This window comes from Rhopalosiphum padi, chromosome 3, assembly GCF_020882245.1.
Source record: "Rhopalosiphum padi isolate XX-2018 chromosome 3, ASM2088224v1, whole genome shotgun sequence".
Taxonomy (NCBI): Eukaryota; Metazoa; Arthropoda; class Insecta; order Hemiptera; family Aphididae; genus Rhopalosiphum; species Rhopalosiphum padi.
The window spans coordinates 27096540-27113797 of NC_083599.1; the positions used below are offsets into that span (position 1 = coordinate 27096540).

General features: G+C 28.4%; 2 protein-coding genes across 6 annotated transcripts in view; one reads left to right on the top strand and one right to left on the bottom strand.

Annotated features, from left to right (window-relative positions):
- LOC132924577 (cytosolic purine 5'-nucleotidase) overlaps positions 1-5663 on the top strand; it is a 32606-nt gene extending 26943 nt beyond the window's left edge. For 2 of the 3 annotated variants that reach the window (XM_060988969.1, XM_060988968.1), the window contains exons 11-12: positions 4447-4593; positions 5362-5663. In XM_060988969.1, coding sequence (XP_060844952.1) covers positions 4447-4593; positions 5362-5538 — 324 coding nt within the window. In that variant the 3' untranslated portion in view covers positions 5539-5663. The remainder of the gene's footprint in view (positions 1-4446; positions 4594-5361) is intronic. The other variant, XM_060988970.1, reaches the window with a different exon arrangement.
- Positions 5664-7836: 2173 nt separating this feature from the next.
- The window catches only part of LOC132924576 (ral GTPase-activating protein subunit alpha-1), a 32692-nt gene continuing 23270 nt past the window's right edge, over positions 7837-17258 (bottom strand). The window contains exons 34-40 of one of the 3 annotated variants that reach the window (XM_060988965.1): positions 17083-17241; positions 16835-16993; positions 15893-16020; positions 15645-15790; positions 15449-15547; positions 14625-14757; positions 7837-10286 (exon numbers count right to left, since the gene is read on the bottom strand). In XM_060988965.1, coding sequence (XP_060844948.1) covers positions 14642-14757; positions 15449-15547; positions 15645-15790; positions 15893-16020; positions 16835-16993; positions 17083-17241 — 807 coding nt within the window. In that variant the 3' untranslated portion in view covers positions 7837-10286; positions 14625-14641. The remainder of the gene's footprint in view (positions 10287-14624; positions 14758-15448; positions 15548-15644; positions 15791-15892; positions 16021-16834; positions 16994-17082; positions 17242-17258) is intronic. The other 2 variants (XM_060988966.1, XM_060988967.1) reach the window with 2 other exon arrangements.

Genomic DNA, 17258 nt, shown 5'->3' on the forward strand with positions numbered 1-17258 from the left:
AAGCCGCTCCGCTGTTTAGTTTAGATCGCCTTGATCATGCCATATTCGGTGTCGACTGTCGAGTAAACCTCGACATTGAGTAGGTCACCGTAAAAAACGTAATAAATTTAAAAATCGTTGTATGCGATGAAAAATTATTTTTAGCGGAAACAGTGTCTGTCAACATGTCTTTTTAAGGATTTTTAACTATAAATTTATGTTGGAATTATTATTAATTCATTTTTCTATTATAATTTATTCGACGGTAATTTGAACTCTTTTTTTTTTGTCATAAACAAATGGCATGTTATATTTTCTAATAACCATATTACTAGCTTTTATTAACTTAATGAAATAAGTCAATGTTGAAGAATGGTATGAATAAGTTCGAAAGTTTGTGATAAATAAATAGCATACAATCAATCTAAAATAAATATTACTTTAAATTTTTTTGATACTATGGAACATTTTTATTATTACTTAGGTACCTAAAGGCTAAAAGTTGCAAACGAATTTTAAACGCTATTCTAACTAAAATATTGAAATGCAAATTTATATATTTTTTTTATTCTCTTCATTTTGTTTTTAAATATTGATTCTTGTGAGTTGTGGGCCTAAATAAAAAACGTTAGAATTTTAACTGAACATCAGTCATCAGTATTCAGTGTACAACGTAGAATCTACTTATTTCAATTCTAATTCGCCACAATCATAATGCATCGTAAGTGCTGGTTAGGTTTAGTTATTTCTATTCGAATACCTAATTACTCCGATAGGAATTATATTATAGTTTCTTAAAAATGATAAATATATAATTACTATAATAAGTATGTAAATAGTAAATACTTACTTAACTTTATTATATGGTCATTAATATAGATTTACTATTATGTATGATATTATATTACGCTTAAAAATATCACCTTCTATTATCTAATGATGAAAGTAACAGACAATATGTCTGAGGTAGTAGATATATTATGCTATGGTCTTTATAGAATATCAGAAATAGTTTTTTTCTATTCTTTAAATGTTTTGTCTATTATTATTAATATAATTAAATAAAACATGATAAAATATAACTTTTCATGTATGGCGGAGGGAGTGGTTGTGTAATATTGGAATACCTTAGAAGAAATGGAATTTAAACTTACGAATGCAATAAAAATAAGAAAGAAATATAACATAAATTTGAAAATTAAATTTGTTTTTTGTTACATTATTTAAACTTTTTTTTTTAAAGAAAGCTACATTTTGCAATAAGCTAAAGAATTCACTTTTTGCTTGCTAATATGCACAGCCTCAAGTGTGTGAATTTTATCGCAACATTTTTTTTACAATTAATTCAGTAATCTATTAATGTTTGAAATTTAAACTTTGACTAGCCCTTCGTTTCTCGAAAAAAACGTTTCTTCAAATATTTTCATATTTTAGTTACTTGTAAATCTAGTTATAGATCTAAATATTTCAGTCTATTTTGGCTAATTGATTCTTCTCGATTCTATTTCATTTTTGACTGTGTTTTTTTAAGTTTTTTAGTAAACCTCTTTGTATTTATTTACTTCAAATAATATTTATCGTTAGATAGGATTGTGAAAGCCCCTGTAAGTTATTTAGTTTTTAATTTTTAAAATATGTTTATAGAAAGTAAAGAAGATTTTAGCCAAATTGCAATGGTAGTATAGTGTAGTACCAAATGTTTTATATTGTGAATGGTGAATGTTTCTTATATTTCGTGATTATCGCTCATCATCGCTCGTGACTTTCTCATCATTTGTACAAATCTTAAATCTTTACTATATTATTTTGTTTTATTGTTTTGGAGCAACATTTCGACGTCTTGGTGTTTACTCTTTAGCTTTACGTTGGTTTTGAAAGTCTTCAAAGTTCGTCGCGCACCATTTACAAATCCACCAAAATATTGTGAAGCTCAATTATTATTTTATTTAAAAAATCCCATTTATAAATAAAAATCATAATTCAAAAAATGGAATAAAACGAAAATCACAGTCATCGTGTGCACAAAGACGCAAGGCGTTAAATCGGAAGTGTCGAGAAAATTAGCAGTCACAAAATGTGTAACGATGTCTGGTCGTGCAATATTATCACCTTTACGTAGGTAAAGGTACTTACATATAGTAACAGTAAACTGTATACACCCCAGTATTAACTATTAAGTTAGTCAGTAAGTGTATTGCCTGCATCTTCCCTTCTCGTAATATACCTACACGAATCAATTTATATCACTTCGTGGTTTTTTCGTGTATGTACAGTGTATTTAGACAAAAATAAATTATTAAAAAATTATAATAGGTAGTGTGATAAATAATAGTTGATTAAATATTTCATTATAACGCATTGCAGTCGTGCATTAATTCACCGCAAAAACATTCAATTGCTGGCAAGAATTCAATAACAAACGTTTATATAATGATTACAATTGATATTAATTATAAATTAAAATATAGGTACATGCGTTTTTCTAATGTTAATAATTTTTGATCATGAAAAATAAAATCGTGTTTTGTGCTATATGCGATTTTTGAAAGTGCGTCGTATTGTTTATCGATCGAATAGGTTATCTTTTATAGTATGTATAGATTAAATAATCGCTATTCATTATTTATTATTTTTATTCACACCTAACCAAAAGAAAGAAAAAATAATTTTAAGATAAAAGGCCAGTAGAAGTAAAGGAAATAGTAATAATATAATATGTATTACCAGTATACCATATTATAATATTTTATTTTACGTTTCAATATGTGCTATTAAATAAATAACGAATAATATCAATATCATATAATGAGTCGAAATCGTGTTTCAGGTCGGTACAAAATTACTAATCAGCTAATTATAAATTTTAAAATAGAACATTATATCCGCGTAGGCGGTTATTAATTATTATATGACCAGTCTACCTATTTATAGATACTGCGCATTTTTCTTGTGCTTTTTATCCGATAAAAAAATAATATATTATTACTCTAAATTTTTCAATTTTACTAAATATTTTAAAAAGGACTTCCGTAATTATAATTTTAAAGTATTTTGTTTAGAAACCTACGTGGATTACAGTAAAAATAGTGTGTGCCGTATATGATTAAGCGTATAATAATATCGCAATATCAATAATTATTATGATAACCATTTCAATTTCAGTCATATTCTCGTCTCGCATATTGCGCATGACATAATATATACATATATAATAACGACGTGGATTTTAACGCTCCATTATAAAGTCATGAATAATTATGTAGGTACGTTTAAAAAAAGGTATTAAATGTAACAAAACATATTATTGACATTCTCTTTTAATGAATCGAAAAAAAAACTTAAAAGATTTAAATATAAATAAATTAAATAAAAAAACTTGGTTATATTCGTTCAATAAAAGATAACATTAAAATATAAAAGTTGTAAATATTATTATATTAATATTTATTAAAATGTTGATAACATTATTATTATTTATTATTATAGCTTTGTATTATATAGTTGAAATAAACAAATAGGTCGTTGTAGTAAAAAGTCAGATAATATTTCAAACTAATTGTTTGACTTCTTCAAACATGTAGGTATCTATAAAAATGTAATAATTTAAAATGTCTAAAATTTAAATTGCTTATGAGCAGGGTTTGGGGCACTTGTATTGCATTTTTTCGTGACTAATGGTTCCAGATAAAATATAAATGTGTTTCGTGAAATTGTGAAATTCAATACAAATATTATTTGAACTGTATTTTTATTTTTTACATATTGTATTATCATTTATTAGAACATATTTACGTATACATTATACGATTTTATTATGTAATTTGTATCGTTTCACAAAATTTGACTAAATAATAATAACAACGTGTAGAAATAATTAAATATGGTTAAAAATAATTATGTAAATACTATAAATAGCAAGTATTAAACTTTATTAAAACAGTTATACTACACTGAAAGAGGTAATACTGGTAATAGGTAAGTTTACACGATACATAAACATTATCGCATCGTAATAAAAATTAAAAATTATCCATACAAAGTAAATATCGTGTAAAAAATATACATTATTATTCGGGCCCATTGATTGAATATTATAGAGGGACGCAGGGATATAAAGTACCTCTTCTAATTACATACAATATTTTTTTCGTATTTTTGTGTTTCCCTTTGGTGTCTTTTTAATTCAATATTGATAATTTCAAAAAATTTCCAAAACAAATACCCGTTTTATGAAGTGAGGAAAGTAATCCTCCATATACTATATATATAGTGTTAGTTGTATTCTTCCCGATTTGGATACTTCTTGGACACCCACGAAAAACAATTTTACTAAATAGATATTATAAATAATACTTAAAAATGGTAATACGTCAGATAGCCAATAGGTTACAAAGAAATTTATGTTTTGCTTGTTAATATTTATATTATCATCTTACACCTTAAATATGTTTTACTGGTGTGCTTTAGATGCCGCACGAGTCCACGGTGGCACACGAACACGAACAGAGACTGAGTAAAGAAGATAACGCGGCAACTGCTGCGGCGACATTGAAGACTGTCAGCGAAACGGTGATAAATGCCAGCAAAACTATCACCACCAACGCTGTAGACGAGGCGAGTTTGAAATCGTTTACTGGGTTTACCCGCCTTCTCCCATCACGAGCGTATAACTACAGGACAGGGCCTTTGTACCCGAATTTACTCAATTCTTAAAAAACCAACACCCGAAACCATTCGATTCCGCCGGGTCACAGTAAATTGCGTCCAACTTTTAATTTTTTATGTGAATTGAGGTCTAAATATTTTTTATTCAAACGTAATTTACGTCTATTGAAAACTCAATATTTGTCTTCCATTTTTCAAACTCGGAATTGGCAATATAATTGTTTTAATATTGGTGCAGTATTGATATTAGCATTGGTTCGCTGTTTATCTAATGGATATATTATTACAAATTAGAAACTCGTTAAAATGTGTATGATAATTCTTGAACCTTGCACAAAGTTTAAACGAATAATGTTACACTATATGCAATCATATAATTTTTTTTTTTTTTATAGAATTTTTGTATCTCTTCCACATTTTGTTCCCTGACTTTTTTTTAAACTAATAGTACGTTTTAAAAATACCTCGACTGCAATTTATGAAGTACAAGATCTTTTTGGGGAATTTACGTATTCCGAATTCCGCCAGTACAGCAGGTACCTTTTAAAAGGGGATTTCGCACAAAACTATATAGATATTATTATAGAAAAAAAAGCTGGCGGAAAATGTTTTGTTTTGGCGGAATCGAATAGGACCTCTCCCCCTCGTGTAGGTACCCACCCACCCCACCCGCTTCACATGTCGATGTGATTATATTATTATTATTTTTTATTGAAGATTCGTGTTTTCCCGATCACAGACTCAGATGCTGCAGGGCACGAACACGTTCAGCACCCAAGTGCCGTCGTCAGTGACGCACACACACGACGAAGACTGTTCGGACGAAGAAGAAGTGCTCGAGACCAAAAAATAACCGACCAAGACAACGATAACAATAACTATTATATCTTATAAATTATAATATTATTTTTTTGTAAATTTTTTTTCCCCCCAATCGCGTCTTAACACACACACACCACCCCACATATACAAACTATTATTTCTATTTACACAATTATATTATCATTATGTTTCTATTATATCATTATTATTATTTTTACGATCGCGCACGCACATTTTACTCGTAGGTACAACGGTAATAATAATTTACACGATACGAATAACGTACATAATAATTTTGATGATATTAACGTCATCGTCGTGCCAATTGTAAAAACGATTTTTCGCAAACGTCTGTCGCCCAAGTCCATTGCCGGCACTATATGAAATTTATTGGTAACATAACACTGCGAACCCATTCCTGCCTGGCCGGCGTATCGCACAATTGCACAAGATTTACCTGAATTTTTACACCGATAAAAAATAAATGAGTGTCGTCGTAAAATCCACGTATCGTATCGTGCCGGGGATAACGTCGTGCATCTGTCATCCTAAATCTGCCCTAATATAATGCGTAAAATCGGATAAGTCTTTATCCGACCGGACCGACCGATTAGCACTGCTATTTACTGCAAATTTTCTGGAACTCATAGAGTATGAGTACCTATTTCGCGAGTAGGCGTGCGACGACGTCGTGGGCTGAAAAATAAATCCAATCAAATGTTTGTTACCACTTTTATAATGACTGTCGAGATTGTTAATAATTATTAGTGTTATAATATTATGTTGTATATAGGTTTTATCATGCAATACATATATATGTTTAGCTGTTTAAGCATATGTATTATATTGGTCAATTTGCAGTATCGGACGACTTAGATAGGTATTATATACAGAAGAATGATAAATATTGTATTATTAGGAGTTGCGAATAACGTATCGCCGAAGACGTTCTTTGTCCAAGTCGATTTTTGAATATATTTATGTATAGATATTCTTTTGTACATGTTAGTGTTTTTTCGACAAAATTGGTAATATCCGAATAGATGTTTATAGGAACCAACATTATAAATTGACAACCCTCCCGGTAGGTGTGCAGTAAGACTTGCATATTTTGTATTAACTCGTTTTTCATTTATAATATATAGCTAAGGCATCAACTGGTTATTAATATTTATTTTTGAACCATATTTGCGGGTAGGCCATTTCTTTTAAATTACCCATCCACCATGGCTCTAATATGAACCATTAAAAAGTATTTACTAAATATATAATATATTGTATACATTTTTTTTTTAACAAAATATTTAAACTATTTAAATATTATGCAGTTATTATAGTTTTAATTACTTTATTAAATCAAATATCCATCAATGTTTTTTAAGATTTTTTTTTTATAAAACAATTACATTTAAAAAAATCTAAAAGTATAATACTATACATTTTATTAAAATATTAATTCAGATCCACACAAAAAACATAATTTAAAAAAAAAACTACTATGTTTATAAATCATAGACGAGACAAGTAAAATTACTTGTTTATAATTTTAGTAAGTGTGGACCCGGAATTACAATTATTATTAGGAACAACAAATTATATTGAATAATAATAATAGTTATAAGTTATAACTAAATAATATTGTTTTGTGAACGATTCGACTTACAAATTTTAAACAAATCAAAAATTAATTAATGATTAAACTTGAAATGGCCGTCATGTCGAGTCAAATTTAGTTGAAAAAATAAAATAGAAATAGTTGTTAGGCCTACGCAAAAATGGTATTAAAAATTGATATTACAATTTAAAAACCCTTCGCTATTCGAGTCACTATACTGCATAATACCGGCGGGAGATTAGAAATTCGGAATTTTCCAATAAAATAACGCGTGTAGATATTTTTATACGTATATATTTTGCTTGTCGAAAAAGTGAAAATTCAAATACAACGCGTAATCCGATCGAGAAACGCCGCCATAAACGTAGGATAAGAAAACTCAGGATTATGTTATGTACCATAACATTTCGTCGAGCGCCGCCGTTTTAACAATTTTTTTTCTTAGTTTATCTTTATTATTATTATTATAATTATATATAAATTGTGCGTTCAATACGCTTCCGTGTAAAGATTATTTTTGTTTTCATTTTTTTTTTGTTTTTTACACATTATATATTATATATTTAATTTATGTTTTACAACTAATTCGTTCGTTTAATCGATAAGTCGAACTCTTATATGTTATTATATTATTATTATACCGTGTTTGTGTGTTTGATTTGTTTTTGTTTTGTTTTGTATCATTATTCGTTGTGAGCTAGAAAATAAAAATTATCATATTATAATACGATAATAAAATAAAATAAGTAAACATATTTATATATATATAATTTTTTTTTAATAAACAATAGTTTTTATTACATATATTTTATTACTTATTTAAAAAATAAAATGATTTAGTTATATATTAACCCTTTTGCCGAGACGACGACGGCGTGTACGATCGTCGCTTCGACATTACATTATAATATGAAAATATTACATTATTCGCTATAATTATAAAGATGTTTGGATAGGAAGTCCGAAGTAGGTACTGGCAGTGGCGCCGATCCTTTGATTCAACGGTGATTAATGTCATAGGTAATTTATGTGGGTGTACTGGAGTTTGAAATTGATGAAAACTTCGAACTACTATGTCAACAATAAATTATTGTAAAACAGGAACTAATGAATCTGGTGGATTAGGTTGTGCGATAGGTGTACAGAAATTTGTTATATTATATGGATTTCCGATGACATCGACGCCACTATAGGTACTGATGTGGTACACCCGTCATTTGTGTGGATAGCGTTAATACTGTGCGCGACGAGCATACCGAAAGATGTGTTTGAACTTAATGCGTATAATGGTTAAAAGTTAGAAACAGAAATAAAATAATTATAATAATACATAATAATAAAATAATAAATAATAATAATAATAATAATAATAAAATTAATAAATAAATAACTAGAGAAAAAATCACAGATTAAAAATTGGAAAAAATTAAATATATGATAGTTACGTTACGTTCAAATATTAAAATACATATAATAAATATATCTATATGAATAGAGTATAAAACGTGTTAAAAAGTACCTAAACACAATAAATGATAACATGTTTTAATATTATACAAGACGAAAGTATTTTTAGTGCACATTTTATAATGTAAAGAACAATAAATACGTTCAAACGCGGCTATATTATAAGAATTATCAATACCGTTGGCGTTACAGCGCCACAGTAGAAGGTGTAATCCTCCGTATGAATGTAATCGACTTAAGTTAAACAAACGTGAGTAAACGAGATCGCAGTAAAACGTGAAATAAAAAATAACAAATAATTCAATTTTAATACCTATAGTAATGACGATAGAAGTCATACGCGACATCGCGTATTAGCGATTAAAAAACAAAAAAAAAAATAGTAAGGACATTGTGTTACCATTATTATATATTACTTGGACACGCGTATATAGTTAAACCGTGACACACATAATATATTATTCGGTTAATATAATAACGAACAGTGTTGCGCGCGTATATTATTGTCACGTAATAATAATTATATTTATGATAATACGAAACGATGAAATGACGCGCGTCGTATAGTTGTGCTAAACGAAAAAAATAATTCGACTGATGGGCCATCGGGGCGCCTACCGCGGCGCGCGCGGGGCTTGTCGAGGATAAAAAAAATATACCTAATATTTACGTGTCACGTTTAAGTTTTGTAAAACCGATTCGATCGCAATATAATATCATCTAATGCCATACACCATAAACCGTTTAAAACTATCAATATTATGCGTATAGTCTATGACGTACGTGAACCGATGGCCGTATATCATGGGTCGTGTAGTACGCCGCGCGACCGAGGTAGGTGGGACCATCCCGTACAGGTGTTAAAATTACTATTTTTTTGTCATCGTTGAAACGTCGTAATTGCGTGTAATATGCACGAAACGTGTCGAGAAAACAAAACGCATCTGATATTAATAGGTATATGTTATTGTCGTGTCGCTATTATTATAATACGCATTTAGATACATATTATATCACATTATTATATAGTACGTTCGAGTATAATAATATAATAATAATAATTAATAATATATGATTGCGGGGGAGAGGAGCGCATATTATTATACACGGAATAGAACATGTCAGTCTAGGTTTCGGAGTATAGCTAAATAAAACAACAACGGCTTAAGTACACACGGGACGGATCGGTAGAAATAATAACAATTACAGTAATAATAAAAGAAATAATATAAAATATATAGTTCGAATAATAATTATAAGAACGGTTGTGTATAGTTGAAAGAAAAAAATAAAATAAAATAGTAACTCATTAGTATATTATAATGTGTGGTGCGAAAATAGCGTCGTAAGTGGATAGGACGAGGAAACTGTTGTATTTTTTATTTTTGGAATATTTTGTACTTTAACGCACGGCGTGTTCCGCTCGATCGTCTTCCGCTCGGTCATCGTCTTTGCGTGCACGTCACACACGATTTGACGACGACCGCCTATGTGCGCGCGACAAGATACCGCGATCATCGACCGGAAGTATAACGCACAATCGACTGGGCTGCAGAGGAGTTCCCTTCGTCGGCGATCTCTCTTCTTCTTGACGGCGACGGATTGAACAAACACTTTTATATGGCATATATTATATATAGGTACTATTATATATATATTTGAGTATGGACGGCAGACGTGCAGGCGGTGTTGGTGTGGTTTATTCACTGCAGGCGGACGGTTTGCATTTCCGCTTCAACTGTAACATTAATAAAATATTATACACGAATGTCGCTTAAAAATGCAATACGAAAATAAATTGATTCGGCATCGGGAAATTTGAGTTCCGAATGGACTAGGACAGGCAGCGGAGGTGTAATACATGCTATACACTTAAATAATTGCTATCTTCAGTTCAGTGTCAAGGGAAAAAATGTATATAATTAACCGATTAAGTTGATACGGATTTTATCTACGAGTAAAAAATGCATGAATTATATTAAACATAGGTAAATAAATGATGTAATATTGATGTTGAAATATTATATCATATTTGACTATGCAAAAATTAATCAGTGAAATTAATCATGGAAAATGATTTTAAATTGATTTTTAATCATAGCGTAGGATTAATTAAATAATTTAATTATTCTAAATAGTGAAATTTTATTTATTTGAACATCGATATTACATCATCTTAATATAGAAGAATCTACCAGCATATTATGTTGTGTCCGTCACATAAACGTACAAGGTACAATATAATAATTTTTTGTTTATCAGTTCCAATTTATAATGAGGTAAAAAAAAATATTAAAAAACCATTAAAATTGTGTCTATTATCAAACATAAAGATATGAACATTATTTAGGTTTGTACACGGGTCTTTTACGATATTTTAATTTGTATGCAAATTATGGGAATTTTTAAGATTTTACGAACTTGACTCAATGCATTCTATTATTATAATTTATAAGTTACCACTCAAAATTTAACTTTTGAACATACATTTGGAATGTTGTATGTTTGTAGGACGGATAACACGTGTGAATATGTCTTCCTCTTAAGCAATAGTATAATTAATGAAATCCACAACATTTTTAGTTATAGATGCTCGTAACTTATCAAGTTATAAAGTTTAATCATCAGTTAATCATTGAAGTTTTTTCCAATCACTTCTTCAGTTACAAAACTGACTATTGCAGACTGATTAAAACCGTAAATCTCTCCTCTCACAACATTTCGTATAATATATATATGTGTGTGACCTCGGAGTAAGGCTATATTGTATTTTATTGTTGAGTCTGAAATCAATGTTGAACCATTATATACAAAGCACTATTCTAAGCTGAAAAGGTCGGAGTGCCTATCTGTTTCTAATTTCTATTATAAGAATATTTTATAATATATTATTTATATTTTAAAGTAATTCATTTTTCTATTTTAGTATAGTCATAATTATGGCACGTAATTTAAACACAAATTAATCTTTAACTGAATAATCACATATTAATTATTATTAACTATAATAACTCATAACAGACAACAGTCATAACATATTAATCAATACCACGCGCAAAATATTATAAATGGCTTAAAAAATCAATTTTTTTGAAAATATCATCGTGCATAGAAATACATACGTAATGGAGATAAGTTTCAAATCTTTTCGGTAAAATTTTTTAAATCTCATGACAATAACAAAATAGATATTTTGCAATTAAATAAATACCTAATTTTGGTCAAAATTTGAACTCTGAAAATTCCCGAGAAAAAATATTATTAAAAAAACTGTACTTTTTCAAAATTTTACCAAGAAAATTTGGTATACTTTAACTACAATAAGCACAATTTATGAGGAATTTCGGGTTAAATTTTTAAGCATTTTGACCGAACAAAATATTTTATTAACATTTATCGAAAAAACTCAATAAGTAGTAGAAAAATGTAGTAATTTTTCAATTTGACAGTTGAGATGGATGTACTTAATGATAAATTAGGTGATCGCATATACTAAAAAAAAATTTAAGAAATTTGTAGTAACAATATTTTTTTATAAGCATTTAAATTTAGAATATTGACAAAATTCGTCGAAATCTCGAAAACTTACAATTTTTTTTGTAGTTAGAAATTCGTAAAAAAAATTGTTATTTAATATATAAGTTTTTACCTATAATAAAAAAGTTTTCCGGAAAGATCAATTTTTTATGACATTTTGGTTATTGATCCAAATAATAATTATTTTACCACAAATTTTTGATATTTTATTGTGAAAAACCGTAGATATTTGAAATTTCCTATAGTTTTGAGTTATTTATAGACACTTTAAATTTTGACGAAATTACCTACATATTTAAATATGAATAACTGTATTCATTATTTTGTTATAATTCAAACAAATTATGTGTAGGGACAAAGAACTTTAATGTATATTGTTATATATTTTAAACATATAACGATATTCTCAAATGAAGTGTGTTTTAAATTAATATTAGATCAATTATATTACTAATAGTAAAATAAATTATTCTACCTAATAGCAATATCGAAAAATGTATTATGAAATTTACTTAGTGATATAGGTATAATAGGCCGATGGACCGTAGCCGCTCAATTTTTTTTTGTAAAACCAATATGATGTATCATTGAATTTAACACATCCATAACGGTCTTATTCGACACTTACTTTTTTTTTTATTTGTTTGAAAACTATTTAAGGATTTATAAAATCGATATTTTTGTTTTAGAAACACTAATTTAATAAAATGTAATTACATTTTTGAGAGTTAAAGGACTTCATACCTGCGTGTATTGTCTCAGTCTTAATAACACATACCACGCCAAAATAAACGTTTAGCAGTTCCAATTTTTTGTGTTTAGTTTAAATATTAGAGTGAAGTGGCATATTATCAAACTTAAAGGTAAGAACATTATCTATATTTTTTCGTCAATTTTTTACAATATTTTACATACCTACTCATAACTCGCTAAAAAATTAAAATAGCGTTAAATAATTTACAAAAGAATACAGATTATGTTTTTACATTGTCTGATAATAAGTCAGAAATGAGGACGCCCAACCTATGAGTAATGCCTCAGTCTTAAACAAACGCACAGCATAGCAAAATATCTTCATTAAGCGGAACTAATTTAATGTTATTAGCTTTAGTATTGAATTAAATTGACTAAATTATCAATGGTTTAATTTTATTAGGTAAGAATACAAATAAAAGACTATGAGGTTGCCTAGATACTATTCTTACCTATAAGTTTGACAGTAACTGGTCAAATCACTCTAAAACCATCTACATACATTTGTTTTTAATGAATGTACATTTTCTACCTGTATTGAACGTTAGCAAAACTATCTTATTTACGTCTTCTTTCTATTACCTCCTAATATGTATATTATGCGTTACAAGATTAACAATTAACATTTTATTTTCAATATTCTTAAATAGATATTATGTTGTTGTTTTTAGTTTTTAAATTTAACTTTACTTAACTACAAATAGAATGGTTTTTGATGGCTTGATGCAAATATGTACTTTTTTTACACACACACACACACACACACATATAAATACACAGATACTGGCATTTAATTTACGCGTGTAAATAATATCCAAAGATATCAACTACACTTAAGATGCAAAAACTCTAATAGTTTTTAAAACATTTACTTTAAAAAGCTTTTATGAAAGCATAATATAATTTATCTAATAGATACTAACAATAATTTTTTACGAAACATCTTGGATTTTATATTAATTTTTAAATTTAATTAAATATCTACAGTCATTTCTTAACAGTGGCAAAAATAGGTTTAATTGTCAAAGGCTAATTATCCTGATTTATTATAAGTATATTGCGTCAAACTGTGTTGTATAAATTCATTTAAGAAAAATGTATTGAATAATTAAGTATAGGTACTGTGTGAATACTATAAATACTCGAGAATTGTTTAAGGGGACCTTTTTAAGAATTTAAGTGGGGTAAGCCACGACCTATTTACACCACTGTAGTTCATAATTATTAAAAAAAAAATAAAGTCTTGTAGGTAACACGTTATTCGTACAAAACATTACGCAATCAACACATTATAATTATGAATTATTATTATATACTTATTACGCATTTATAATATGATCAAGACAAAACAAATCGATTTTCAATAATCATTTGTAGTCACAACTCACAATATATACATATTAAATATTATTGTACAACAATTATCCCAGAGTGATCGAGACTACCTAATAAAACTAATAAATACAATAAAGATTAATAATAACATGTTTGTTAGGAATAAATACAAACGATTAGCAAAAATCATATACTTTCTGAACAGCAGCTGAAGTATATCAATCGAACATAACTATTGACATGATATCGGTCGAATAATACATTTATACTGCAGTCAAATATCAATTATCAATAATAGTACAATATTGGTACATGTTAATCAAATCTACGACCAAACGAAACAAAACAGAACAAAACAAAAATACATGCAACAGTGAACCATTTCAGTGCATGCTATTAAGTTGGACAAATACGACGCACACGGAAAACGAAAAATATTGTAGGTAGGTACCATTAATTTCGACAACGTTATCGCATAAGACTCTGATGTGAAGTTAATTTCTTGTGGGGCCTAGGCGATATCCCAGCTGATATTAACACATCCACATCAGTCCCGTTCTTCTTAGACCAATCTATTGATAACCCTACACACATACAAGTACAACTATATATTATTAAAATAAAATTGTGTCTATTAACCGTATACCTATGATATTTTATTTATACATGGCGATTAATTTATCAAAGAACATTGATTCAGAAACTATTAACGTTTTTAAAAAAAATTTAATTTGCATAATTTTAAATTGTTATAGAATACCATTATTGAAAAAATATACTTATACGTCATGATAATTTTAATTTTAAATACTAAATCAAAATACTTTTTCGTAGTTATTTCGATATATTTAAACAAAAATTGAATTTCAGACAAAGTGTTAATTATAATTATAAATATATTTAAAGTTTAAACGAGCCGAGTGGTTTGCCAGCATTTAATGGTTTATAATTCTACGGGCTCTGCGACACACCACTTCGTTCATCAAAACTTTAAACGCTTTTAAAATATAATTGTATAGGGACATTTGGAATGTTTAGAAAAATACTCTGTTTATGAACATAATAATACATAGGTTTAACAACTTAATGTAAAGAATTTATTTTTAAAAACGTTAATAACTTAGAACAATTATTCAGTACATTATAGATTTATCCTGATCTTCAATGAAATAGGGCTTGTACACTACAACATAATATTATTACACTAAGTGTAAATCAGTTATATGTCAATAATAAAATTGAACTCTACGTTGCGGGCTAACGCGCGCGAGTTACCTTTAGCGTTCCTATTCCGGTGAGACGAGTCTATGAGTGCCGCAGCTAAATTGGATGAAGACGAACCGGACAATACGTAATCGTCTGACTTGTATTTTTCTAACATATTAAAAGACGATTTGCTCTTATTCACAATGCACCGAAGTGTTTTAAGTACATATTATATTATTATTTTAGTATTTAATTATACAAGTACCTGAATTGCTTCTTAAATAAGGCTGTTGTTGGAATGGAGACGTAGTTTGGACGGGCGAGTATACGTTTGATATAAACTCTTCGAAGGTGCTGGAGTGTTTGTAATTCTTCATGATCATGTCTAATGACCGCCATCTCTCTTCGTAACTGTAAAATGTATTTATTTGAAATTTTACTGATGATTAAGACGATTGCAATATACGTCAATATCGTTTTAACTTTTAATAGGTACAAAAATAGTCAACGTACTATTGTTGGTAGAAAGGTATCATGCTACGTTTGGCGCACGATGCATTTATTGCCGTGCAACGCACAACATTGGCTAATATTGATTTTTGAACGATAACCTCGTTATAAAGTGGCCCAAAATATGGTACCTATAGGAAAAAATATTATAAATTACAAAATATAGTAAAAACAAACACAAATTATCAATTTTATCAGTCGTATTTAATCAATTATTCTAAGGTTGATATCGGTTGTAAGCAAACAATATATAATACATATTTTTCAGTAAACGCCCAGAATTAGAATTTATTAGTAAAAGCTTATATGGGGTATACCCAAGTTCCTAACAGTAACAGTAAGACAGTTATTTACAGGTAGGTAAAGCTTTTTTGATTAATGGCTACCATGTAAATTCTATTTACTTTATTTACATCTAATTATAAACTATATATTTTTACAAATAAGCACGTCATGTAAATACAGTCTACTCGCGGTATAACGAATTCCAAGGGATCAAAAATAAAGTTTGTTATACCTCGAATTAACTAAATAGTGATTAATAGTAAATAGTATGAATGACTTATATTTTTTATGTATTTACAACTTCTAATCATACATAGCCACATTGGTACTACTACAATTTTTTTTTATGAAATTAATTATTATTTTTAAATATATCTAAATTAAATGAAGATTTATAACAAACCATATAGGCAGTTGTTTAAAGGTTTTTATTTTTTTCAATTTTACTAATAATCGATAATATTATTAAAAATAAATTAAATTATACTAGTATTTTCTAAAAAACCAAAAATAAAAACTAGGTACATAACAATTAAAAATGAGATCTAATGATCAATACAATTAAGTATAACTAATTTTTACTATAGTACATTTTAGTTTAAACCGATTTTGAGTATTTACTACATCATTCTACATATTTATGTGTAAGATTTTACTTACTTCTGGTTTTCTGGAGACTTGAATCCTGAACAAATTGTTTGGTAGAGGGTATATAATGATTAGAACGTCGCAGAACTCTGTAGGAATAATTCCACGTCTGTAATCTTTGGAATGTTCTGACCACACAATGTGCACTTCATCGTTTCCCAAATGTCTGGCCTGTGGTTCATAAAACGATTTATTATATGACGCAGAAATTAAAACGACGGGTGACTGAAAGAAATGCAAAGAAACGATGATCGACGCACTTTTTGTATGTATGCTTCTTGCGTAGTTGTTGTCGGCATTCGGGTGGCTACGTGAAATACAACTTCCATGAACGACGTCGAATAATATGGGGTTGTTGTACCGGCGTTTTTGTTTCGTTGCAATCCACCCATAAAACCATTGTGAGTTTCCAGTTCCACCTAATGCATGAACGAAC